The following is a 26,021-nucleotide window of genomic DNA, read 5'->3' as shown; positions in this document are numbered from 1 at the left end:
AGTTAGATTCCATCTGCCTCCCTCAGGTCCTCACTCTCACAATGCTCCCTCCTGCCACAGTGCTTCCCCATGCTCCTTCTGCCTCCCCCAGCCCAACACATACAGTCGGCCAACTCCTTAAGACCTTGGCTAACCTCAGGAGAACTGGCTACCTCAGGGGAACATTGCCGTACACTCCAGGCTAAGTTAGGCACCTCTGCCATGCCTCTCAGAGCGTAACACCATGGATCTCTTTCGCAATACTGACAGATCTGAAGCTTTACATTTCTCGGGTGGTTATTGGCTACCTCTCCCTCACCAGAATGTAAGTTCTGTGAGGTCACTGTTTCCCCAGCACCTAGCACAATGCATGGCAGATAGCAGGTGCTCAGTAAGAATATATGTAAGCTAGGAATGCACGTATGAATGAATGACTCCAGTGTACCTAATGACCGCTCCTCCAACAGAAAAGCAGAGCTCATTATCTTGAACTATATATTGAATGCTAACCTGAACACACATCTGCGCCGAACCTCTCAGAGTCACCTTTTTACAGGATGAGCGTGTACAGAAGTGTGAACCTGCTGAAAGTCTCCCAATCATCGGCAGACCCCCAAATATTCTTCCCATCTTTCAGATGCCAAAACGTAATTAAAGAGATGCCAGCCTGGCTGAACGCTAGGAGAAAATAAGAGTGGGGGTAGGAAAAACTGCCATTAGGCAGTGGCACCCGCCAGGCACGGTGCTTCCGGGCTTCCGGTTCCCGGCCTCCGAGGTCCCGGCTCTGAGACGTGCACGTCCTAAGTGGCGCGCACGTAGGGCGGGCCGTGCGGGGGCGCGCGCGTGCGCAGGCGTCGCTCAGAGGGAGGAGGCGAAGCAGAGGAACCAGCGCCAGGTCTGGTCTTGGTCCACACCGCCCGTCGCGCCGACAGCCCGTCCCGCTTCTGCTGCCGCCGCCGCCGCAATGGGAGTGCAGGTGGAGACCATCTCCCCAGGAGACGGTGAGTAGGCGCCTCAGATGGTGCTGGGGCCCCCCGTTGCCGTGCACATCCGCTCACCGCACCGGTCTGTCTGTCTCCTCAGGGCGCACCTTCCCGAAGCGCGGTCAGACCTGCGTGGTGCACTACACGGGTGAGTCGAGGGGCCCGCGGTGGGGGGGGCAGGTCCAGTCGCAGCCTGGGGGCAAAAGCCCGGGGCGTGGCGTCGGCGAGGCCCGCGTGGCCCAAGGCTCAGGCCTGGGTGGTGGCAGCGCCCCTGAGGGGGCAGCCTTGGGCCTGCCGAACCCGCCACCGTCAGAGCCAGCGCTTGTGAGCGCAGACCTCGGACTTGGCATTATCTCGCCCTTCGCAAGCAACTTTGTGCTTCAGATGCTGTCCTTATGCCCACTGTACAGATGAGGAAACTGAGGCTTGAGTAGGCTAAGTCACTTGCCCCAGGTCGCGCTCAGGAATTGGCAGAGCCCCGGCCAGGGACCATCAGAAAGGATTTGCACCATTTCTGTGTCCTGGTTGACACCCCGTTCTCCCTACCCCAGCCCGGTTCTGGCCCTCCCTTTGATGGAGATAAGAAGGGCGAGGTACTTCCCAATCGGTGGCGCCTCTCTCCCCGCCCTGGAGAAGTCGGGCTTCAGTCCCTCCACCACGGGTGGAGCCGGTAGAGAAACGTCCCAGTTCCCAAGGCATTGCTTTGACCCATGGACAAACTAGATCTGCACGGTCTTCCACCTCTTTTTACTTTTGAGACACTTCCACATCCAAGCTTCAGTGGCAGTGATGGCCCAGGATGGTAGAACGTGTCACTTAGATTCTGGGAGTAGACTTTTCTCATCTCCATTTTAAAGATAAGGAAACTGAGGCCCAGGTAGGGCAACAAACAAATCATGTAGGCGTAGGAAATCGTAGACCCCCAGCCAGGATTCAGACATCAGAGTCCATGCGTTGAGACCATCTTTTATTCCATGCCCTTACAAGGTCCTTCTGGGTTGTATTGGGGAGGGGGGTGGGGAGACTGAGCAGGCGGAGACTCCATGGCTGTGGGTGGAGGGAGGGGGGATTGGTGTAGCTGGAGTTGCTGATATGAATCATTTTCCCTCCCCCTCCTCCTTCCCCTTTCTCCCCCTTCCAGCCCTTTCTTCTGTTCCTCCTCCTACTTCCTCTGTTTCTTCTCTCCTTTCTCTTGCTTTTCTCCCTCCAGGGTAGTAGGCCGTGGGCAGTTCTGACTGAGCTGCTCAGGTCTACCCTTCTAAGCTTTACCCTTCTTTTCCAGACCATGATGGGGAGCCCTCTGTTGAGGGAAATGACTTTCATTAGGAAGTGGGGGGGGCAACTAAAACCCCCCTCCAGCAGCCTTTTATTTCTCTGGCCCTTTTATTTCTCAAGTCTTCCTTTACTGGTAGGAATGAGGGTAGTGGGTGGAGGGAGTTAAGGTCTAGAACCTTTTGAAAGGCTACTGAAGGAGGAGATAGGAAACCCATCCCTGTAGGGAACAGTTCTGTGCCTGTGAATGAAACTGCAAAGTGGCTTTGACATTTTAAATAACTGTCTTTGTAAGGCACAGTCAGCACCTGAACCTAGGGCACTGGTGGAGAAGAGCTCGCAGGGTAGGTTGTTTTTGATCAGTAGGGTGAGAAGAGGAGCCATTGCATTTTACAGTGCTGGGGCTGTGGGCAGTTCATTCAGTTCTCACAGCCCGCTAAGTAGAGACTGGACTCAGGTGACAAGGTGACTTCTGCACCCCGCCTTCTGCCCTCCAACTTGTAAGTTGCCACATTCTGACTGTCGGCTACTATTGTACATCAGTCCCATGCCCAAGTCTGTGCCCCTTACCCATCTCCTGGCGCCAGTGGCAGGACTGGACACCAGCATGCAGGCAGAACCACATTTCACGGTGCCTCTTGAGGAATTGTCCCAACACAGCGTGTCTGGAGCCTCTCTCAGAGAGAGCAGATGGTTGTGGGACCCAGAACCATCAGAGCTCCCAGTGCTTCCCCTCCGAGTCTGTGTTTTTCCCTGAGGGTGGCGCCCACTCACACGTTCCCAGAACAGCATCAGGACCTGGGCGTGCATTAGGACGAAACCTTTCTTTTCTTACTTCATTTTTGAGAAGCCCTACAAAGACGCCTTAGTGAGAAGTCCGCTCTGCTTGTGCTCACAGAATAGGTTGTTCTCAGGCCGATGGCTTTGTTCCTGTGGGCCTTTGCCACCAGCCTTCAGGAAGAACCTGTTTAAGAGCTGTGGGGGTGTGAGAGGAATGGGTAGGTGCTTTGAGATTTCATCTGTGGTAGTTAAGGCTTTTAAGCCACTGTGAAGGAGGGAATACGATTGGGAGTAGGGCAGTGGGAGAATCTGAGTCTTCCAGTACAGGAAGCCCACTGGTCCTTAAGAAGGGAGAAGAAATTCTCATGATAACCCTGGTTTTCATGTCTGCTTTTCCTGCCTGGCTGCACCAGTCGTTTCCTGTTACAGAGTAGTTATTCTCTTCCCAAGTGGTGGATGGTGGAAGTCCCCTTTGAGCGCCGCCCCACACCCCCCAATCCTGTCCTCAGTTTGTGTGTCTCCTTTTGAGTGTCTCAGCACAGATTGCTGGGCCATGTGACCCCAGTGATTTCAGTTCTGGGAGGAAGAACCTGCATGGCCCAGATTCAGGTCCGGTAAACACGTGCTCATCCGGTCCTCTCTGGCCAGGTGTTCGCTGCTGCAGATTTGGGGGCAGTGCAGAGGACGAGCAGTGTAGTAAGGTGCTTCCAAAGTCCCCCCTCAGCTGCTAGAGGTATGCATAGCCAGGCTGGCTTTTTCCAGAGGGACATGTTCAGTACTGCAGGTGGCTCCAGTAGTAGACTTGATGGCATTCTCCAGGCTCCCTCTGAGCGCAGCGTGAGCATGGCCTCCAAGAAAGGCCTGTGCCACCTTTTGGTGGTGCCAGGAGGGAAAATGAAAACTTGACTGTCACCTGCCAGGCAGCTCCTAGTAGCATGGCAGGCACCAAGATGGGAGGGAGGAGGTGGAAAGGTAGCCGGCCACCTGTGTGCCTTGAGGGTCAGGTGAGTTCTCACGGCTGCTTCCTTGCCTCCAGGAGCTTTGTCCCCTCGATTGCTGCTGAGTTTGCCCTGACGCAGAGCGAGGCTTACATCCCTCTACTCACAGCGGCAGGCCACGTGCCTGCCATTGTCAGAGCAACCTCAGGTGGATTGTGAAGGCATTCTTTTTTTATCCTCTTAATAGTAGCTGACATCTCGTCCTTGGATTCGGATTTGTCAGTAGCCTGGCTTCTGGCTGAGGAAAACCAAGGGTCGCTCAGCCCATCCCCACAGCAGGTCCACTTGGAGGGCACCCGAGCTCTCAGAGCAGGCGTGGGTCACTAGCCCGCAGCCGCCCTTTAGCCTCAGTCTTCCCTCACCTCTCTGTTTTACTCCATCCACTTCCCCGCCGGGTGTTTCTTGGCAGCTGATCTGATGTCTGGAGGAAGGCATGCCCTGAGCAGAGACTCCTCAGGGGGCTTCCCCCTGCTCTCTTTAGGTAGCCGGCTGCAGCTCTTCGGGCTGGGCTGCAATAGGGCCCTCATTTCCTACAGCGGATGTTGAATGAGCAACAGTGAACTAAACAGACAAAGACGTGATCTGGTGGGGCTTACCTGGGTGACGAGACCAGTAGCATGAAGGCGTGCCGTGAAGTGGCGAGAAGCAAGCACTGTGGAGAGATTAGAGCAGGGTGAGGGCTTGGGGAGGGTTCTTGCCACTTTTAGTGAGAAAAGGCCTCTGACAAAATGACTTTAATATTTGCCGAAAAGAAGTTGGGGAGTGAGTGGCGTGGCTGTCTAGGAGAAGAGTATTCCGGGTGGAGGGAAGAGCTAGTTACGAGGCTCTGAGGCTGGTGCATGCTTGGTATATTAGGGGCACAGCCAGGAGACCGGCGTGGCTGCCGTGGGCTGTGTAAGGCGGGGAGTGGTAAAGAGGAGGGGATGGTAGAACCTCGTAGATTGTTACAGGCACATTAGCTTTTTCTCAGAGCAAGGTGGGATCGTTGGAGCATCATGAGCTGGCTTGGGTGTAGTAGGCCACTGCCTTCTGGCTACTGTATGGACATTGAACTTCGGGGGGCCAGGGCAGACACAGGGCCGTCTGCTCGTATTCTGAGTGTGTAAAGTGTGCCAGCCTGGGGAGCACACAGAGGTAGATGCCATCCCCGAGCGGATGTGAGTCCCTCATTGGGTTCACACCTTGCCTCCACCCTTTGTGACACATTATGAGTGTTTGGGAAAACTGTCCCACTTATCTAAGCTCCCCTGTGCCATCTCTAAACGGGAGGGTCAGTGCCTGGTGTGAGGAGTTGCGGGGGCAGGTGCCTTCTGGGAGGAACCGTGGCTGCAGTGATGCTGTGGTTGCATGTACTGTCATTGAGACTTGCTGTGTCCCGGTCCTGGGCAGTGTATCCCCTCCGTTCCGTGTCTTTCGTCCAGGTCGCCCACCCTGTGACCTTGAGCTAGAGCGGGAGAAAGAAAGAGACCAGGCCCCAGCACTGCAGCTCCCGGAGCGGCCCCTGTGTACAGGTGTCTAGGGTCGGGGAGGAGCGGTGGGGACCTCACTCTCCTTTTGTTTTACACATGGGGAGATAGGCACCTACAGAAAAGAGATGAATCTGAGTTAGGATTCCTCTTAAAACAGTCCTACGAGTTGCCTACAGGATATAATGGCTGAGAAAGCTGTAGCTGTTCTTTTGGTCTGAGGACCAAAGGAGGTATATAGTGTTCGTTGTTCCCTGTGGGTACGAGAGGGACGGCGCTGGGCTGTACCAGCTTCCCTATGAGGGCAAGTTAAGAGACCAGTCCTCTATCTCCCCACGTCTTCTTAACATTATGAGATTTGAACATTTTGAAAATAGACCTTGCTAGGGACACGTGATTTTCTTTCTTTTGGGTAGTGATCACCAAATACAGAACCCCACAGATGAGAGCAGGAGGCTTGCTGGTCTTGAATGAATGGATCAGAGGCCCCCACAGTGTTGTCGTGTGTATGCATCTCTCATTTGTGAAATCTTCAGGGACAGACGGAAATCCAAGTAGGTTTGATTCCTGCAGATGCCCAGGTGCTCCCCACCTGGGCTCCGCGGTGGCTGACGTTTTGCCACATTGGCCGTTTCTGTCGGTTTATAGGATATGCACTGCTGTGTTGGGGGGGGGGCATCGCTTTGTTTTGTTTTGTTTTGATGAGCCATTACAGTTGCAGACAGCGTGACACTTGACCTCAGATACTTGAGCATGCTCTAAGAGTAAGAATAATCTCCTTATTTTGCTGGCCACACCTAAGAAAAATGAAAATGATTCCATAGTATCTAAAACCAAGTTCATATTGAAACTGCCCCAGTTGTCCTCAGAGTGTTTTTAATAGTTTAAAAAAAAAATAGGCTCCAGTTGAGGTTTACTCATTGCAGTTGGATATTGTGTGTGTAGTGTCAACTTAGAGGAGTCCACTCATTGATTTTCTTTTAATGACCCTGTTGTTCCAAAGACAGCAGACTCAATCTTATCGAATACCCACGTCTGCCTCCTTGCTTTCTCCTGGTGTTGTCTGACTCCTTCCACCACCCCAATTTCCTTACCCTGGAAACTGAGTGTCTGTATGGTTTCTGGTCAGATGTTCGAGTGCGAAGACTTCATACATGATGCTGCATACTTCATACTCAGAACCCTGTGGGAGACGGTATTATTTGTGATGCTAAATGTGATCTTTCTCGTAAATGTACATTTTCCCCGTTGCAAGGAGCAGGCGGTCTGGCGGAATCTGCACATCCTGCGAGCGCCCGGCTCCTCGTCAGCCTCTCCCTGCTGCTGGTATTCACACCAGTGAATCATTTCATTGGCATTTACGAAGTGGCCGCTTTCAAGTTCTTTCATACCTTCTGCATTTGTTAGCTGCCATTCTGCAAAGTAGGGTACAACTTCATTCTTTTCCTTGAATTTCCAGTTTTTAAAGTGAGAACTTGGTTTTATAGTCATCCCCAGTGGCAGTGAGTGGCTTTCCCCCTGTCGGTTTGTTTTTAGTTTACTGCGAACTCACAGATTTTACTCAGGGCCTTAAATCATTGGTGCTCGTTATTGGTTTTGATGCATGGTCCCAAATTTTGCTAGTAGGAGTCCCTTCGCACCTTTCTGACGGGCCCCCACTTTTCCTTAGTCACTGCCTCGGGCTCACTGCTCCGGCCTTGGTGGAGGTCTCCTCCCCAAAGAGCCGTGGTTCCTTTTCGTGCGTCTCACAGACTTGTTCTCATGAACAGCTTTATTGGACACAATTTATGTGCCATAAAATTCACTGATTTACCCATTGGTCTTTTAACTTGAACGGTTTTTGTTGGTTAAAAACTGATTTTTTTGTGAAGTGCTAATGGGTTCACTGTATTCGCAAACCAGGGACTCATTTGCCTGCCTTGGGGTTTTCTCTAAAAATAGTGTTGTCACCTGCTATTTCCCATGGAAAAGGCCAGGGGTGTTTTGGATAACTTAGCATGCGCTCTTCGGTGATCCCTTTGGTGATCCTGGTAATGTTGACTTGTCTTTATTTTTATTTTTCCAGTCCTCTTTTTTTTTTTTTTTTTTTTTTTGCCTGCTGCCGAGGAACTGAACTGGGCCTTTGCTTTCCTTTCCCCACCCCCTTTTAACTTGAGCCAGACAAATTCTAGCAGTTCAGGAAAAGTGGGAGGAAAGGAGGAACGCAGGCGGAATATTCAGCTCCTGCATGCTGCTGTCTTTGCTCTCGTGGCCTGTACACGTCCCCTCCCCGGAGCACAGACCTTCCTGGCCTGCGTTCGTTTCCCCACACATACCAAGCTTCGCCCTCCAGCAAGGTCTCTGCCCCTATGCTTAGGTGTCCCCGCACTGCTCCCATTCCCCACCACAAGGCAGGCCCTTACCGCAGCTTAAGTGACATCCTCAGTGGGTCTCCCTGACCCTTTCCTAAAGTGGTTCTTCACACAGGCACATGTGCACACCCCTCTCTGATTTTCCTACAAGGCACCTATTTCCTTCTTAGCCTTCCTCACAGTTAGCCCGTGTGTAGTTAACATCGGCGCTCACTCTCCTCTAGGAGGCCAGACCCACACTGGTGGTATTCTCCCGGGTCTCCCCATCTCTGCCGGCTGTGGAGCAGGTAGGTACTCAGTAGCTGTTTGAATGAGTGGTCCGTTAGGATGATTCTGGCATAGGCTCTAGCTGCAGTGTGAAAAGCCCTCATTCCTATAATGATTGCTGTAACGTTCTATTTCCTTTAAGTTAGAATAAGAAAGAAAATATCTGCATCATTTTGGACTTTGCCCAATCCTTATGGATTAATAAAAGTGTGACCACTTCTTCCTTTCACACCCACTGCACGTAGGTCAGCACACCAAACCCTCTCTCAGTCATTCAGTAAATGGGTGAGAAATGAAGGGGACACCTCAGTCTTGCCCTCGAGATGCTTAGCTTGTGGGAGGTGCCTTCCCTGGTGCCTGCCCTCACAAGAGCGGCGCGTGGAGCAGCAGACACCTGGGGCTGTGAGTGCCACGCGGTCTTGGGTGTGTATGGCTCAGTCAGGCAGGAAGAAAGGGTTTAAGTTCGTGCAAGGCCTTGAGTGGGGGGAAGATGCTTTGATTTTTCTGCAAGGTACTGTTCTGGATACCAAGGATGTGGGAGTGAAGAAGACAGTCTGCCGTCGTAGATTTACTCTGTAGTGTGAGAGACAGATGGCAACAATGATTAATAAGCAAAAATACATTGTACAGCCTCAGCTGGTGTAGCTCAGTGGATTGAGCTCTGGCTGTGAACCAAAGGACCGCCAGTTCAATTCCCAGTCAGGGCACATGCCTAGGTTGCAGGCCAGGTCCACAGTGGGGACCACATAAGAGGCAACTACACATTGATGTTTTTCTCCCTCTCTTTCTCCCTTCCCCTCTCTAAAAATTTAAAAAAAAAATACATTGTACCTTAGCCAGGAAGTGCTAAGGAGAAGACAGTAGAAGGTTGAGGTTTTAGACAGACTTGATGAAGGCCTCAAGGAGAAAGTGACATTTGAACAAAGACCTGAAGGAAGTAAGGGATAATCCATGGGACTCTCTGGGTAAGAGTGTTTTAAGCAGAGGGAACAGCAAGGACAAAGGCCCCAGGGTGGGCACGCCGCTGGTGTGTATACCGAGCAGCAGGAAACAGAGTTCTCCGTGTAGAGAAGTAGGAGCGTAACCAGGTGAGGTCCGAGAGGTGGCCGTGCTGGGCAGTGGCTCTTACGTGGTCTGGTAGGCCGTGGCGAGGACTCGGGCTTCTGTTCTGAGTGAGATGGGAGCCGTGGGAAGGTTTTGAGTGGTAGTAGGCTTTGACTTATGTTTCTATAAAATGTCCCTCTGGCTGCTGTGTCAAGTTTAAACTGTAAGAGAGCAAGGGCAAAGAAGCATGGAGGGCCAGGGAAGGAATTGCTATAATAATCTGGAGCCAAGCTCCAGAACCGATGCTTTTAACCATTGTACTCTATAGCCTCCTGCCTCTGTGTTTTCTGGAAAACTGAAAACAAAAGAAAAGTAAAGGTCGTATGTATTTCTGCTATTTCCAGTGTGTTTCCTTCTGTGCATCTGTTCTTCCCTCCCCCCCATGAAACATAATGTGACAGTTTGGGGTTTTTTTATTTAATGTTTTTTTCCCCATCACCATTTAGTCCCCGTATACTGCCCTCCCCAGCAATCACCACATTGTTGTCCATGTCCACGAGTCCTTTTCCTTTTTTGCCCAGTCCTTCCACCCCCTAATATCCCCCTTCCATTAGCCGTCATCTGCTCTCCATCTATGAGTCTGTCTCTGTTTTGCTTGTTCGTTCACTTTGTTCATTAGATTCCACATATGAGCGAAATCATATGGTGTTTTTCTGAGTGGCTTGTTTCACTCAGCATAATGTTCTCCGGGTCCATTCATGCTGGGTCGCCAAGGGTAAAATTTTCTCTTTTTTGCAGCCAAGCAGAATTCTGATGTGTAAATGTCCCATAGTTGTTTTATCCACTCATCTACTGACGGACTCTCGGGCTGCTTCCATATCTTGGCAATTGTGAATAATGCTGCAGTGAACATAGGAGCACTTATGTTCTTCAAAGTAGTGTTTTGTGTTCCTTTGGATATACTCCCAGAAGTGGGATCACTGGGTCAAAGGGCAGATCCATTTTTAATTTTTTGAGGTATCTCTCTACTACTTTTCACAGTGGCTGCACCCACCAACCGTGCAAAAGGGCTCCCCTTTCTCCACATCCTTGCCAGCGTGTGTTTGTTGATTTCTTGATGGCGGCCATTCTGACTAGTGTGAGATGTACCTCATTGTGGCTAATGTGGCAGTCCCATGTGTCTTGTGATGAAGTGGAAAATGGAAAGGCAAGCCCCAGAAAGAACATGCTTTCCGGTTCGTGTTCTGGGATTGCCGTGTCTTTTTGGTCATGGGTCCTCCTTTGAAAACACATTTTCCAGCTAGAGGGATTTAGCCAAAGGTTAGAAGCATTTCCAGATGGAAGTATTTTTATACTCGGTTTGTGTGAGGGGAGAAGGAACCTGGTCTTGTCTTTGGACAGGCATTCGACCTTCGGTCACTCCATGAGCTCTCAGAACTCCGGTTCAGGAAGGGGCCCTGTGGGTGCAACCTCAGAGACTCGGAAACAGGACAGAGACATGAACTTTGAATTAATACCTCTTAGCTCCCTCAGTGGGTAGAATCTCTTCACCCATCATGGTTACAACAAGTGGATAGTTGATAACATTAATCATAAAAATGACATGCTGTATGTAAACATTTCAAATCCAAACATAACTCATTGGCTAAATGAGCATGTTTTTCTTTTAGGATGTCTCTTCTGGTAGAGTTTACCATTGAGGTTCTTGGAAAACCTAGTTTTGGCTTCTTTCAAAATAGAGCAGAAGCCGTTGTAAGGTCATTTAAATGCCAGCCTTTCTAGATTTTTAGGTTTTCTCCAAACACACTGGTCCCGCCTGCGCACAGTCATTCGCCAGCAATATTTTTTAGAGATTCGTGTTTATTGAGTCTTCCAAACTCTCCACACTCATCTGTCATTTATATACATACTATTTAATTATGTTATTAATACTCAGCAAGTAAAACTGAGACGAGTGGACGTGGGAATAACATTGCTGACTGACCCTTGGTAAGCATAGAACTCAGGTGGGAAAGGGAATGGGGGTGAGCTAGAGACTGGGGTGGGGAGGGAGCGTTCACCGCACTGGGGCTATGCAGGCTGCGGTGGTTTTTTTTAAAGATTTATTTATTTATAGGTGGAGAAGGGGGGAGGGAGAGAGGGACAGAAGCATCAGTGTGTTGCTGATGCTCACTCACCTCCTACTGGGGACCTGGCCCGCAACCCAGGCATGTGCCCTGACAGGGAATCGAACTGGTGACCCTTTGGTTCACAGGCTGGTGCTGAATCCACTGAGCCACACCAGCCAGGGCAGGCCGTGGGTCTTATAGGAGTCTGGTGAAGCAGTTAAGTAAAAGGTGTTTGAGAGAGTGTGTATATATATTAAGAAGGAAGGGAAACAGATATGTCTAAGTCAGTATACCCACTTGTGCCTGAGTCAGTCTGTCCATTTACATGGAAATGTTCCCGGTGGCTTCAAGTGCAAATCTACAGAAACAGTGGCAACTTTGAATTTGGTTCCTCCACCTCCATTCAACCACTGGACTTTTTGTGCTTAAGAAACTACCTATTGAGATAAAAATAGAAACCTTTTCTCTGTCTCCCAGCTGTAAATGGCAAGAACTTTATTTGTTATGAAAGTTTGGGGTTTGGGATGTACCCCTTTGTTGTTGCCATGGTTTGATTTAGGTTTGAGTGTTTTGTTTTTTAATCTTAAAACTTCCCATATTTGGACCCTGTAACATGCTGCCTGTGAAAACCACCTGCAAAGATGCATCAGCAACTGAAAACCACACTGTGAGTCTTGAGCTGTAACTACGAGTGCTAGAACCGTAACTACAGATGCCTCCTTCCGTCATCTTCCTTTATCCCTTTGTGGGTGTGCGGTGACTTTGCCTTCTGCGAAGCAGAATACACTGGACGTGACGCTGTTTCTATGGGATCATAGGCAAAACAATAACCAAGTGGTCCTCTCCAATCTCTAAATCCTGGCCATGGGTCTTAACCACTGTTTCTGTGACGTGGGCCAAGCACCAGGAGCACAGTCCTGGGGCGCTGAGCTCAGGAGCTGCTGGCCGGGTCTACCTCTTCTGGTTCCTGCGGAGCAAGAGCAGCCTCAAAGACATGAGCAGCAGGAAAGAGCAGCGTGCCGAGTGGGGGATGAACTCAGGACACTTCCCCACGCCCTTTGTTGTTGTTGTTGTTAAAGCCCACATGCTCCCTTTCCAAGGATTGGCGTCTGGTTCTTCCCCAAGAACAGCTGAACAGTTTGGGAGGAGACCCAGACGAAAATGACATCAACTGCTTTGCAGCCAGAGAACAGTCCCTCATGCAACCGTAACTTGTTTGCTTGCTATTTTTTTAATCCTCACTGGATGATATATTTATTGGTTTTAAAGAGAGCCCTGGCTGGCGTAACTCAGTGGATTGAGTGCAGGCTGTGAACCAAAGGGTCACAGGTTCCATTCCCAGTCAGGACACATGCCTGGGTTGTGAGCCAGGTCCCCAGTGGGGGCCACTCAAGAGGCAACCACGCGTTGATATTTCTCTCCCTCTCTTTCTCCCTCCCTTCCCTTCTCTAAAAATAAATAAAATCTTTTAAAAAGAGAGAAAGAGAAGAAGGAATAGGGGGAGAGAAACATTGACTGGTTTCCTCCTCTACATACCCTGAGTGGGGATTGAACCCCCAGCCTTTTGGCGTATGGGACAATGCTCCAATCAAGTGAGTCCCTCAGCCAGGGCCACCTGTACCTTTCGCTCCTCTCATGGTCTTGCGGTTTCAACTGGAGACCCCAAATTTTCACATTTTTCTCACTGATCAGTAATTTAAAGATGCTGAACGTAAAAACTGTCATTCTGGGATTGCCCCTCAGATTCTTACGACCGTAGAGGGGAGAGGTCTAAATACGGAAGCCTCGTGCCTGTCCTGCTGGTTCTTAAAACCGTGCAAGGGGAGCAGATCTGAGAATGCCCCTGAGTGCCAGCATTGTGAGTGCCAGGAGTTGAACGGAGGGCCACAGGGATATAGGGCTCTGAGCCCAGGTCTATGACCTCAAGACAGTTTTTGAAATGGAGAATATGGACCTATCCCAGGCAGATTCTGGGACATAAGGTGTATAGGTTTGTGTGTGGTCAGAAATGAAATTGGGCAGTTCTAGAAATAGAAAGTTGTTCTGGCGATGATTTTCGCTAAGAGTGGCCACTTTGGGGATTAAAGAGTGTCAGCCGTCACGTCTGAACTGTAACTTCAGTCGCCTCTGCTCAGCAGAGCGTGCTTTCTCTATGAAATTGTGGCACCAGCTTGGCAGGAGGTTCCACCGGTGAAGGGCTCGAGGGCCTGGCGCGGAGCTGCCCACAGTTAAAGTGGGAGCAACTGCGGGGGCTCGACTCGCCGCCCGCACGCTCCTGCCCCAGGCGCCGCAGGGAGCCCTCACCGTCGACTGCCAGGTTGGGTGTAGTAGGTAAACGTGTGGGATTTTAGTAAACCACCCATTTTTCCCTTTACGAAGAAGAACCGTTTTACAGAGGCGTAACTGCCATCCGATAAACTGGCCATCTATGACGTCTGCAATTTCGTAAGTTTGGTGTGTTTCTTTGTTACCCTTTGGAACCTCACTTCCCATTTCCAACAATCACAGATACACTTTCTGTCAGCATAGATTAATTTGCATCTTCTGAGCCTTTATGTAAAGGGAATCGTACAGTATATACTCTTTAAACTTTTCACTTACAGTTGACATTCAATATCATATTAATTTCAGGTGTCAGTTGTAATCTTTGTCTAGTTTCTTCTGCTTGGTATAATTATTTTGAGATTATTGTTATCCTCATCTGTTAATAGTCTGTTCCTTTTTATTACTGAATAATTTTCTGCTGTGTGGATATACTTGCTATCCATTCACCGGTGAGCAGATGATTGGGTTGTTCCAGGTATGGGCTGTTACAAGTAGTAAATCCGCTATGAACATTTGTATGTGAGTCTTTTTGTGTGCACACAGGCTGCCATTTCTCGTGTATGAATATCCAGGAGTAGAGTGGCTGGGTCCCATGCGAGGTGTAGGTTTCACCTGAACTACCAGGCTCTTTTCCACAGTGGTTTTCCCGTTATCTAATCCCATCGTCAATCTGTGAGTAGTCCCTCCGTATCCTTACCAATGCACGGTATGATCAGTCTTCTTAGTTGTACTCATTTTAATCAGTAATAGTCATGCCTCCTAGTGGTATTTGCATTTTTGTGGTGACTAATAATGTTGAGCGTCTTTTCATGTACTTAATTGCCATCTGTGTGTCTTTTTCAGTGACACAGCTGTTCAACTTTTTCCCCTTTTTGAATTGTTTGTTTTCTTGTTTAGTTTTGAGAGCTCTTTATATATTTTGGACATAAGTCCTTTATGAGATATATACTTTGCAAAGAGTTTTCTCTCAGTCTGTGACTTAACTTTGGGTTCTCTTAAAAGTCTCTTTTAAAGCACAGATGTTTTTAATTTTGGTGAAGTTCCATTTATTCTTATGGATTATGCTTTTTGACTTCATATATAAGAAATTGTTGCCTGAGCCACAGCCATAATGATTATTTCCCTATTTTCTTCCAGAAGTTTTATAGGTTTCTTGTTTGTGTTTAGATCTGTTACCTGTGTTTGAGTTGATACAGGTCCTGCTGTGAAGTGCAGATGCGAATTTTTACCTTCTGCCTGTGGGTATGCAGTCGTTCCAGCCCCGTGTAGTTTTAGTCTCAGGCATTTGAAGTTTGATTTGAATCTCACTCTCCTCCTCTATTGATTCTAACATCTGTGTCGGTTCTGGGTTGGTTTCAGTTGGTTGATTAAGTCTTTGCATTGTGGGTCTGTTCGCCTGCCTCTCCGCATACTTGGTAATCTTTGGATGATAGACATGAATTGTACCTTTCGGGGTACTGGGTATTTTCTTTTTTTTTAAATTTATTTATTTATCTTTAGAGGGGAAGGAGAGAGGGAGAGAAACATCAATGTATGGTTGCCTTTAGTGTGTCCCCTGCTGGTTGGCCTGTAGGGAACCGGCCTGCAACCCAGGCATGTGCCCTGACTGGGAATCGAACCTCGATCCTCTGGTTCGCAGGCCCGCACTCAATCCACTGAGCTACACCAGCCAGGGCTGGTACTGGGTATTTTCATTCCTGTAAATGATCCTGAGCTTTGTATTGGGAAGCACATAAGTTACTTGGAAACAGTTTCAGAGATCTTGCCTCAGACCTTCCTGAGTATCCTACCCCAGTGCTTCGTGACCTTCTCCTGCCTGGCGAGTAGGAACAGGCACAGACCCTCCTAAATGTTGGGGGTGGTTCTCCTGGCCTTGGGTAGTTTCCTCAGGCACGTGCTCGTTATTCCTCTCTGAACACTGCATAGGGACCCTCTGCAACGCTCTGGAGATTTCTCTGTAGCTCTCCTCCCTGGTATGTATCTGTGGACTCGGGCTGCCTTGGGCTCCATCCCAGTTCCCTCTCCCTGGAAATTCTCAAGGATGCGAGTGGGGGCGGTTTCAGGGCTCGCCTTGTTGGTTTCCCATCCCTCCAGAATCACTGTCCTTCGCTGAGGTGGTCAGTGTCTTAAAAACCATTGTTTAAGCTAATATCTGGATTGATTTGCTCCGTTTTTATGGGGGGGGCAGGGTTGTTTGTTATGGGGGGCGAGGTTGTTTGTTATGTTTCTTATTTGTTTGGGGGTTTTTTGGTTTTGTTTTGCTTTGGGTTGTTTAGGTGGGAGGGTAAATATGATCCCTATTCCTCCATCTTGGCCAAACTTGTGACCTGTTTTGATGTCACAGCTTGTCTTTCATCGTGCGTTCAACACTGACCAGCCCCATTCCCCCTGCAGAAAGTCCTCTAAGCGCTTTCATTCCTGCTTCTCAGTGGGCACTGCTTCCTGTGCTGCGTCCGCTGCTGACAGCCCACAGCCGTACACAATATGAAGTGGTCTCTTCCTCCCCATCCAAGGGAGCCTGTCCCTAGCACCTCCTTGCCCTGCAGCCTGTGCCAGTTGTGTGACCTTCTGCTCAGTCTGGGGATATTGTTTACCTTCCAGACTTAGATATAGGAAATCCCTCCTTGGCCGAAGGGGTCCCACCAGTACCAGCGCCTGCACTCGGCCCCTCCCCGTGAAGGTTTCTCCTCCAAGGGAGTGGGTGAGACTGCATTAGAGAACTTCAGGGTTCAGGTTTCGCTGTGGCCTGGCGTTCTGGAGGAAGGCTCACGTCCTCTTCCCAGGCACAGCAGCTCATCTGAAGTGGGGTAGGCAAATGCGATCCTTGCCAGAGCTCCTACTTAACGCCCTCGTACTCAGAAATTCTACTTGACGCTTATGGTTTCGTAAAGAGGCTCCGCCCCTCAATGACCCAGAAGAGCTTAAGAGAACTGGGGTTAGATGTTTTCCCAGGCCGACAGTCTCTTTGGTGAAGAGTATCCAGTTCTCCAGGCTGGCTCAGCGGCAGGGAGAGGCAGGGTCCGCCTTTGCCCCCAGTCTGGTACCGTCAGACACTGAAGCATCTCACCTGTGCGCACAGTGGGATGGGGGCACATGACATCGGGAGGTTGTTTGGCAATGAGCATGAGGAGTGCGCGGGCAGTGAGGGAGTCTGTCTCAGTGCCCTGTAGTTTTTCACAGCAGTCAGATGCGACCTTGCCCAGGTTTGGGGCACGTTCAAATTTGGCAGGAAGTAGGAGAATCCTTTCACAGGTGTACTGTGTTGTTAAAACTGTGAGTGGCAACCCATTAGTGTATCATGACATAAATTTAGGGGTCACAGTCAGCATTCTCTTTAACAGTGAGAAGTGTGCTGCATGTGGTAATTGTTACAATAGTGTTTCACTGACACATTTTTATGTGTGTCCTGGGTCCTGACACAACACGCTGGTCTGCCGTCACAATCGGTGACAGCTCTTCGTGGTGTGGGTTCTGGAGTTCATTTCTGTTACTCCTCTCCTGGCAGCACAACAGCAGGGCGTGCTAAGGAAGCGTCACGTAAAGGCGTACCTCATACACCATTTAGGTCACTCTTAGCCGCAAGTAACTGAAAACCTGACTTAGAGCAAAGCAGACTTTTAATCACCTTAGAGCAGAAGCGTTGAGGGAGGTGGTTTGGGTCTGGTTCAGATCCGTGGAAGGACTAGTCTGTGGTGCTCCTGACCTTTTCATAGTACAAGGTGGCTGCCATGGTTCCAGACATCACATCCTCACATAGCAGCATTCAGCAGGAAGGGAAGGCAGCAGCTTTTTTCCTGAGTGTGTTTGTCTTTTTCACCAGTGAGACATGTCTTTTCCTGCAAGGTTCCAGGAGACCACAGTTGGTCTGAGTGCCCAAACTGACCCGTATGCCCCACCCACCCCCACCCTGGTATAGGAGAAAGGTTTAGATTGATTGCCGTTCACCCACTGGGCTAGGCTGTTGCTGCTCTTGGAAAGCTGATAGTCGGTTATAAAGAGCAGGGTGGGGGAGGGGTTGTTGCTGAGTCTGGATTTTCCAAAGTCTGGAGTGTGCCACAGCCTGGCTTCCAGGTGCCTCTCTGGGCAGGTTTTTCTCTGTGGGTTTTGTCCAGCTAGCGTTTGCAGACAGCCAGGGGTCAGGGACCGCCTTTCCGTCCCTGGTTCTTTCCCACAGGGGCTCCTCACCTAGTGACTTACCCCTGTGGCTACTCAGGAAGCCGCAGAGCCCTGCTCAAGGTCTGCTCTATAAAGAATGCAGACCCAGAAGAAGCTATTTCTGGTCTTCAGTCTCCTTTGTAGCTCACAGTCCCCCTTGGCAAATGAAGTGTTGCTGCTACAGCCAGACCCTACTGCTCACTGGCTCTGACCTTGAGCAGGTTACTGAGCCTGGGAATTGGTTCCCTCGTTTCTGTTACAAGCAGTCTCAGGAGGGTGGATGGAAAGGTGCTGTCTGGCCAGAAAAAGAATCTGAGGATCCTAGCTCTTCGTTGCCTACTCTCACTCTAAATGCTAAAGTTCGGTGTATGAAGTACAGCTTCACACAGGTGGACTGAAGGGGGCGTCTGCAGTGAGTAGCATGGGGAGTAGAGACCTGTTCTTCTCCCAGTTACTCATTGATAGGAACTGTTAAGTCCTGCCATTTGTCATTTCTTGAATCGGGTAGTGATTCTGTTCTGGCTAAGAGACAAGCTTCGTGTACACCCCAACATGCTGGTTCCGGGGTGCCAGTTCCTGGCTCTGCACCGACTTAGCAGGGGTAGATTCCTGTCCCTCAGTCCTCCACTCTCAGCCCCAGGCTTCAGGCAGTGTCACAGGCGCCTGCCCCCAGGACATCTGTCTCCCCTCCTGGCCTGTAAGGACAGTGGCCCTGCTCCCCGCCCCCCTCCCTGTTTCCTATTTTGCCAAAGCACAGATAGTCTGGTGCCTGTGATAAAGCTCTCACTTGATCTCTGCTTCCCCCTCCCACGTCAAAGTGTTGACATTTTTAGGTCGGGGTTTTGTTGGAATTTTTCCTCTTCCTCTCAAAAATGCAAACAACGAAATCCTGTGTCTTACCGGGCATTCTCAGTGGTGCCCAGAACCATGGTGGGTGCCTCCCTTGGCCTCCAGTGGAATCAACTTTTGTTAACTATATGGCAACAGCTGGCTGACCCCCTGTCTGGGGTCCTGGTTCCAGGGTTTTCAGGACCTGAGTGGCAGTGGCCACAGTGGGCTGATGCTGGCCTCTGAAGAAACCAACACTGGCGGTCTCTTGTGGACGAGGAGTTGCAGGTGTCTGTTAACTCTTTTCTCTGGGCACGCACCCTCTGGCCCCTCTGGCCCTGGAAATCTCCTGTCTAGTGGAGGGTGTGTGGTGGTTTGTCTGGCTTCCAGGAAACCGGAATAGTAAAATGAACATGGTTTTTGGATTTATAGTCCAGCTTTACTACTTCAGTAAGTTACTTAACTTCCGTCTGCCTCGGTTCCTTCATCTGGGAAAAGGGGACAGTCCCGGGGGGGCTTGATAGGTTTGTATATGGAAAGTGCCGAACTCAGTCCCTGACTGGGGGCGGAAGCACTGCCCACATTTCTGCTGGAGTTGTCAGCGGTTCACTGGTGAGAGCTCTGTGTCCTTTCCAGTGCTGCTCCTCTGGTTCTGTGACAACAGGTGGTGCCCTGCAACTCAGTTCAATTTCAACACTGCCCACATTTCTGTAAAAGGTGACAGGCGGATTAAGGAAGGAATTTTGTTTCTTACACTGTGCATGACTTCCAGCCACTGTGTGTGCCTGAAGGGCCCGCAGGGAGTCCGGGAGGAAGTCCACAGAGTACTGGAAATTCACGCAAGGAGAGTGTACATGCCCCTGTTCTCCACCCAGGGCAGACTGCTGTGAGCCAGGGGAGAGCAGCCACAAGCCTGGGGTAGAGGGACGACCCTGACTCCTTAGAGACCTGCTGAGGACACAGGGACTCCTCCCCGGACTCCGAAGTCTCTTCTCGGGCCTAGGACACCCTGCCACGGCCTTTGGTGCTGGCATCTGGGGCTCACACTCGCCGGTGGCTTCTGGCTTGCCTTGTGTCATCACTCCTTGTTGCTCATGTTCCAATGCATTTTTCACAGGGATGCTTGAAGACGGAAAGAAATTTGATTCCTCCCGGGACAGAAACAAGCCCTTTAAGTTTATGCTAGGCAAGCAGGAGGTGATCCGAGGCTGGGAAGAAGGGGTTGCCCAGGTATGCTCTCATGTGTTCTATTTTGTTTCTGAGTGTCTATCTGTTAAATTGTGTCTAATCTGTGTTTTTTGTTTTAAGATTTTATTTATTTATCCTTAGAGGGGAAGGGAAGTAGAGGAGAGAAATATCAATGTATGGTTGCCTCTTGTGAGTCCCCTGCTGAGAACTGGCCTGCAACCCAGGCATGTGCCCTGACTGGGAATCGAACCGCAATCATCTGGTTCGCAGGCCCACGCTCAATCCACTGAGCTACACCAGCCAGGGCTTGTCTTTAAAACACTTTACATACCAGGAAAAAAATGAAATAATAAAATATAAGCTCTCTTTGCAGCTTCGTAGTGTTTCCTTAGGTGGGTGTGCTCTGATTTATTTGACCAGCACCCTATGGGTGGCCATTTGGGGCGTTTCCAGTGTTTTGCTATCGTAAACCGGCTGCAGCGACTAATTGGGGACTTGGCTTTACTTAGCCCGCGTTGCCACAGGCGAGGCCCCAGTAATGGAGCGAGTGGTTCAGTGGCTGTGCGCGCTGTCTTTAACATACTGCCGAGTTGCCACCGGTGGGGATCACACTGTGAGCCGCCCGCCACCAGTGGCCTCTGAAGCTGCCTGTCCCCACTCAGCCCCGCCAGCAGTGTATTGTTAGACTTGGGGCTTCAGGGAGACACAGTGAGTGACAGATGTTATCTTGGGGTCATTTTCATTTGTGTCTGTGTTATTGTGGGCCCTTCTGTCAGACCACTTCTGAGAGGTCACATTCAGGGATAAAGGCATCTTGTCTGTCTGGAGTCTGTTTCGTCACCTCTCCCCTCCCCGCTGTGTAAACAGCTTTTGTTTGCCAGCGAAGGAATTCCCAGTGGACAATAGGGGACCCAGGGCTGCCAGACCCCCCACCCCCACCCCGATGCTGTCCTTCCACGGAGCCCTACCAGCTGAAGGGATGATCACAGTGACCCGAGGCCCCGTGGCCTTTATAATTAGGCCCCGCATGTCAGTGTTAAGTCTGTTTCCCTCTGACCCAAGAGGATTGGAGCTTTGCCAAAGTGAAAAGAAAGATTTCTCTAGAATACACATTGCTCCACTTCTATATAATCACTGATTTATCACCAAATAAATTGCTTACCTTTCAGGAACTCTAAGGCACCCCATTCCTGGGTGTCTGGATTTCTGTCCCTGCGGGGCAGAGCCTTGGTAGTGTAGGAAGGAAAGGATCTTTGTGTACAAAGTAAAAAAAGGGTTTACTTCCCTTTGGAAGCCCTGCCAGCTACACCGTTCTGTCTCATCCTGTGCCCCACCCCCCGCGTCTGGCTAGCTCTTGGTCTGCAGCCCAGCCCCCATCTCCCATGCCAACCATTGTCCACACCGCAGCCCATCTCCAGCCCCGGAACAGTAATTGTGTTGTGTGTTCCAAGAGCCGTAACTGCCACCAAGATAGTGTTATCAGCCTGCTTCACATTCCAGGCTTGGCAAGGCCTGACGCCCAGTCTCCCCTGGACCCAGTGTACTTGGGGGTCAATCACAGCTCTCATTCGTGAGAGTCTGGGTGCTTCAGGACCTCCATAGGCCGTCTTTGTTTAAACACCTGACCAGAGTTTCTTCAGCAGAGCGCACAGAAGGGCGGCGGGGGATCATGTTGCACCCCGTTCCCCTTGTGTTGATACTGTTCTGGTGTTGCCTGTTTACAGGTGTGCAATCCTGCCACAGGTGCCGACTCAGCAGCTTATCAGAGAAGTGTGTTGGGCAGCTCGGGCTTCTTTCCGTGTTAGCACATTTAAAGCCACTGCATTCTTTCTAGTGGCCGATCCGTAGTGAGATGTGCCTTTGACAGGTCTCCCCTTATGATGGATGTTTGGGTTGTTAGCAGAAGATTCTGGAAGTAGAATTGCTGGGCAAAAGGATATGATAGTTGTGAATTTTATCAGATTAAGCCACATGCTTTTTTGAGTGTCCCTACCACCTTGGTCTCACACGTCCCTGTCTCCGAAGGGAGCTTCAGGAAGCATGGCTTCAGCGCTGTGGCCTCGGCGCTGTGTGGGAAACCCCGTCGCAGCCCGCCGCGTCCTCGGGTGGGGTCGGAGTGCCAGGGTGCTCGCGTGGGGTCTTCAGAGAGGTGGTTAGAGGGCAGAGATGCAGCAGAGAGCCTGCTCGCTCTTCATAAAATAGATTTTTAAATCATTTCTGCACTAGATTTGAAAATGAAGAAAGTACAAACATTTTTTAAATCGAAAATCTTTCCTCCACCCTGGCCACTGTAGAAAATTTATATAGGTGGTTTATATAGGCGGGTACAAATATGTAAATATTTTTCTTTTTCACACAGGTGGTAGGTTTTATACCATGCTACTTTGTACTCCGTAAAATTATGCTGTCCTTTTTGAAGTGTTTCTGTATTTATGAAGCATGAGGACTGAGTGCAGAAAAGGAGACTGCCCCAGATCCCACTTTCTCTCGGGGTCCTGGGTCCTGACACCTGTGTCTTTTAAGCAAAGTTTTGTTCCCAGCACTCCTTTGTCAAGAGCACTGATGGCACTTACCACATCCTCTGACTGGGGGGAAGCCACTGAAGGACTAAGGTGGCGACACCTTTGGAGTGTTGGCCGCTGGAGTCGGGTCAGTAGACTTCGGCAGGCAGTCTCGGGGCCTGACTGGTGGGGAATTCGAGAGCGTTCTCCCTGCTGTTGGGCCTTGTAGCCATTGCAGGCACATCTCACCTGACTGCCGACCCCCTCGTCCTGCGTAGGTAGGGGCGTCGCCCGGTGCCCAGGCAGCTGCACAGTTGCTTGTACGTGCTACTCAGACCGTCCTGGACAAAGGACACTCAAGCTTCTTACGGAGACAGTTGAGTGCATCCAGCTGATTCTTTTTCCCTCGTTCTTTTCACAGATGAGTGTGGGCCAGAGAGCCAAACTGACCATCTCCCCAGACTACGCCTACGGTGCCACTGGGCACCCGGGCATCATCCCACCAAACGCCACTCTGGTCTTTGACGTGGAGCTTCTAAAACTGGAATGACAGGAACAGCCTCCTCCCCGAGCTCCCTGTTCTTGGGTAAGGAACTCACTGCTGTGGGGCCTGTACTCCCTCTGCTCCCCTGTGTCTCGCTCAGCATTCGATGGGTGGTGGAGAGAGCCGCAGATGCCCCCTCCCCCACTCCCCCTCTGTGGGTGTGCCTGCAGGTGTCCCCGCCCCCACTCCCCTCTGTGGGTGTGCCTGCAGGCTTGGTGATCGGTGTGCACCTTGAATGTAAAGGCTAGGTGGGAGAGGGGGCCGTATGTTCTTGAATGTACTCACAGGGATGGGGTAGCCGAGGGTGACTGCTATTTAAATGAAGCATTTCTGTGTGTAGCTTATAAACTAAACCTCAGGTGGGAGCTGGAAGCACAGGCCAGAATTTTAGTGTCCATATTTTAGATCTTTAGCAGTAAGATTGGTGATGGCTTTGCTTAGCCTCTCCTGGCTTGTGCCCCTCCCTCCCCCGTAGTCTGTGGTTTCTGCCTGTCGGATGACGTAAGAGGGGCACTGTCCGCTGGGGAGCAAGTCCAGGCGGTGGGGGCCAGCAGGCCAGTGTACAGAGGGTGGAAAGCGAGGCCAGAGGGTGTTACTGAAGTGTAGAGGGTGCTCTCAGACAGTCCTGGGAAGGACTCTCAGGGACCTGAGTCAGCCTTCCTGTGCGACAGGTGAGGAAACTGAGACCCAGAGAAAAGCGCCTGACGGGATCACAGTCAGTCAGTGGCGAACTACAACCAGAAGCCCTTTCGTGCCTTTCTTTCCTGGACTTTTCCTTCCCATTACCTTCTCTTCTGGGAAACCAAACTTCATATCCCAGTGACACAAAATGTTTTGTGTGGGAGCGCGAGTCACCTTTCCAGGGGCCCAGGACCTCAGTGTTTGCTCCCTCCTGCCCCTGGACCCAGAGGGCGGAGCCGGGGGCCGGAAGAGTGCTTTTGTTTGAAAGCTCCACTGAGTGGCTGCCCGCTGTCTGCTGTGGCACAGCCCTGCCCTGCTGTGGCCTGCTTTCAGGAGAGGGGCTTTGCTGATTGATAGGTATTTTCTCTGTCTGAGGTTTGAGCCCTGCACACCCGGCTCAGGCAGGCGTGCTCAGGTTTGGTGACTCCGGCTTCTCCATTTGACGTTCCCGCCAGGAGGGAACTCCCAACAGTTCAGAGAGCCTCCCTCTGCCCTAAGTACACCTAGTCCACACCCTCTCTCCTGTTCTTTGAAAGCCAAGTCCTTTGAACATAAATGTACTTGAGGGAGCCTTGGAGTTACTCCCATTTGGGAACAGGCTTCTGTAAATCTGGGAGGATGCAGGATGGGGAACAAAGGAGAGGGAATGAAGGGCTCCGAGGTACCCTGGTGTAGGCCTCCCTGTGCGTTGCCAAAGATCTCAGAGCTTCCTGCGAGGGTCTTGAAGGCAAGCCCCAGAGCAGTTACAGGTTCAGGTCGATGCACAAAGACTGTTCAGCGTGGGGGACACCACCCTGGGGCTCTGCGCACTGAAGGCGCCTGGGGAGCTCTTCAGACTCTTCTGGGGCCCGGGCGCAGCTGGCACGGTCTCTGGGTTGGGACCCAAGTGTTAGGGTTTTTTAAAGCCTCGAGGTAGTTCCTATGTGCAGCCAGTGACAGTAGGGGTGGCCTTGGTGGACTGCCCCTCCTGCCGTCCTCGGCAGGATAAACTTAACCTTGGGTTTTAAAAAGAAGAGCAGCTTAAGCAGGAAGGGGTTGCCCAGCTGGCCCTCCCCAGCCGGGGCAGAAGTGGCTGGGTCCAAGGAAGACCTCACAGCTGTTGGGAAGGGACGTGGCTCGGCAGCCAGCCTTGTGGCTGTCCCCACTGCACACAAAGAGGCCTGAGTCTCTGGAACTCACGAGTTTTCTGTCCCCAGCAGATGTGCCATGGAGGGACCTGCCGCCCCCGACGCGCACACGCGAATCTATGCGGAGCTTTCCTGATGTCCCACTACACTCTGTATAGACATCCGCCCGACTGAATGTGTTCCGTCACCCAGCTTCGCTCCTCTCCCTCCCCGTTTGTGTGTCGGCCTGAACCACCCGCCACCAACCTCACTGACTTTCTTTCGTTTCCTTTTGGGGTGAAGATTCAGTTTCAGTCTTTCGGACCTAGGTTTCCAATCGCATTAGTCAAGTATTAACAGCACAAGTAATGGGTTAACTTTAGACTAGGAATTGGTGTGGGGGGGTGCAAGAATCTTTATTTTATTTTATTTTTTGGATGAAATTTTTATCTATTATATATTAACCATTCTTGCTGCTGCGCTGCGAAGCCATAGCAGATCCGGGCGCTGCGGAGGGCCGAGTGGTCTCCAGGTTGAGAGATGTCTCTGGGTTGGATCAAGAGCTCTACCCAAAACTGGAGTGAGGTGGGGGGGACTCGCCCCCACTGCTCCATCCCACTCTCCCCTTAAACCCTCTGCCTTTTAAAGCAAATCGTTTTCACTGCGACATTGGACACTGCAGGTATCTGTCCCGGCCAGCAGGGACCTCTGAAGCCTTCTTCGTGGCCTGGCTTTTCCCCACCCTGTGGTTCTTTTCTAATAGATATTCAGGACTTTTATAATGTCATAGCTATCCAGGCTCCACTTCCTAAATTTTGAGAACTTTAGTCGAAAGTTTAAATCGAAGGTGCTGTTCGTAGACACTGAAAACCCAGTGAAAGCCCAGCCACCACGACAAATCCCTGAGTGCTGTCTTAAGAAAACGATGCTGGTCATCACAGCTTCGGCATCTCCTGTTTTTTGATGCTCACCTCCCCCTGCCGATCTCAAAGTTTCCTCGCTTTTCCTCCCCCTCTCACTCCTTTGCTGTCCTGTGTAGTGATTTGGTGAGAGAAATTACTGCTGCCTACCCCCACCCTCCTCTCCTGCACTACATATGAGTTTCAAGTTTTATTATTGCAATAAAAGTGCTTTACGCTGGCTTTTCTCAGCTCGGTGTGACGGTGGTTGCTTTCAGGTGCCCCCCTGCCTTTTGGTGCGGGGGAGATGGGGTTGGAGGTGTGACAGCGAGGGTGCAGGACCGCAGCAGGGACATCCTTCCCCACTGATGTCTCTGGGGGGTGGGGGTGGCCTGGGTTTGCATCTTCGCCCGTGGAGGGAGCTGCCTGAGGTCAGGCTGGGGTCCTCGGGGAGCACCCCTCACCCCTCATCGAATGTGTATTAAATACATGTTCTGGGTCAAGCACTGTGCTAGGTTATCTGGGGGGGTTACCGAGAAGTTGAAA

At 50.8% G+C, this 26,021-nt stretch overlaps 1 protein-coding gene across 2 annotated transcripts; it reads left to right on the top strand.

Moving 5' to 3' along the window:
• Positions 1-821: 821 nt before the first annotated feature.
• On the top strand, positions 822-25,726 carry FKBP1A (FKBP prolyl isomerase 1A). 2 transcript variants are annotated; one of them, XM_037044277.1, is made up of 5 exons: positions 822-980; positions 1,063-1,110; positions 19,674-19,786; positions 22,667-22,831; positions 24,667-25,726. In XM_037044277.1, the coding sequence occupies exons 1-4, from the start codon at positions 944-946 to the stop codon at positions 22,793-22,795; spliced, it is 327 nt and encodes a 108-aa protein (XP_036900172.1). In that variant the 5' UTR covers positions 822-943; the 3' UTR covers positions 22,796-22,831; positions 24,667-25,726. The 2 variants fall into 2 exon arrangements, with proteins under 2 accessions (XP_036900172.1, XP_036900171.1); XM_037044276.1 differs by having other exon boundaries at positions 823-980; positions 24,670-25,726.
• Positions 25,727-26,021: the final 295 nt, after the last annotated feature.

The sequence above is a fragment of the Sturnira hondurensis genome, unplaced genomic scaffold (genome assembly GCF_014824575.4).
Source record: "Sturnira hondurensis isolate 20B ecotype Veracruz unplaced genomic scaffold, ASM1482457v3 Scaffold0004136, whole genome shotgun sequence".
Taxonomy (NCBI): domain Eukaryota; kingdom Metazoa; phylum Chordata; class Mammalia; order Chiroptera; family Phyllostomidae; genus Sturnira; species Sturnira hondurensis.
This window is presented reverse-complemented; position numbering and strand designations above follow the sequence as displayed.

Coding starts and splice junctions, on each gene's coding strand:
- FKBP1A (XM_037044277.1), top strand. CDS start 944: ATGGGAGTGCAGGTGGAGACCATCTCCCCAGGAGACG. Junction 981..1,062: donor GACCATCTCCCCAGGAGACG/GTGAGTAGGCGC, acceptor CTGTCTCCTCAG/GGCGCACCTTCCCGAAGCGC. Junction 19,787..22,666: donor GGGAAGAAGGGGTTGCCCAG/GTATGCTCTCAT, acceptor TTCTTTTCACAG/ATGAGTGTGGGCCAGAGAGC.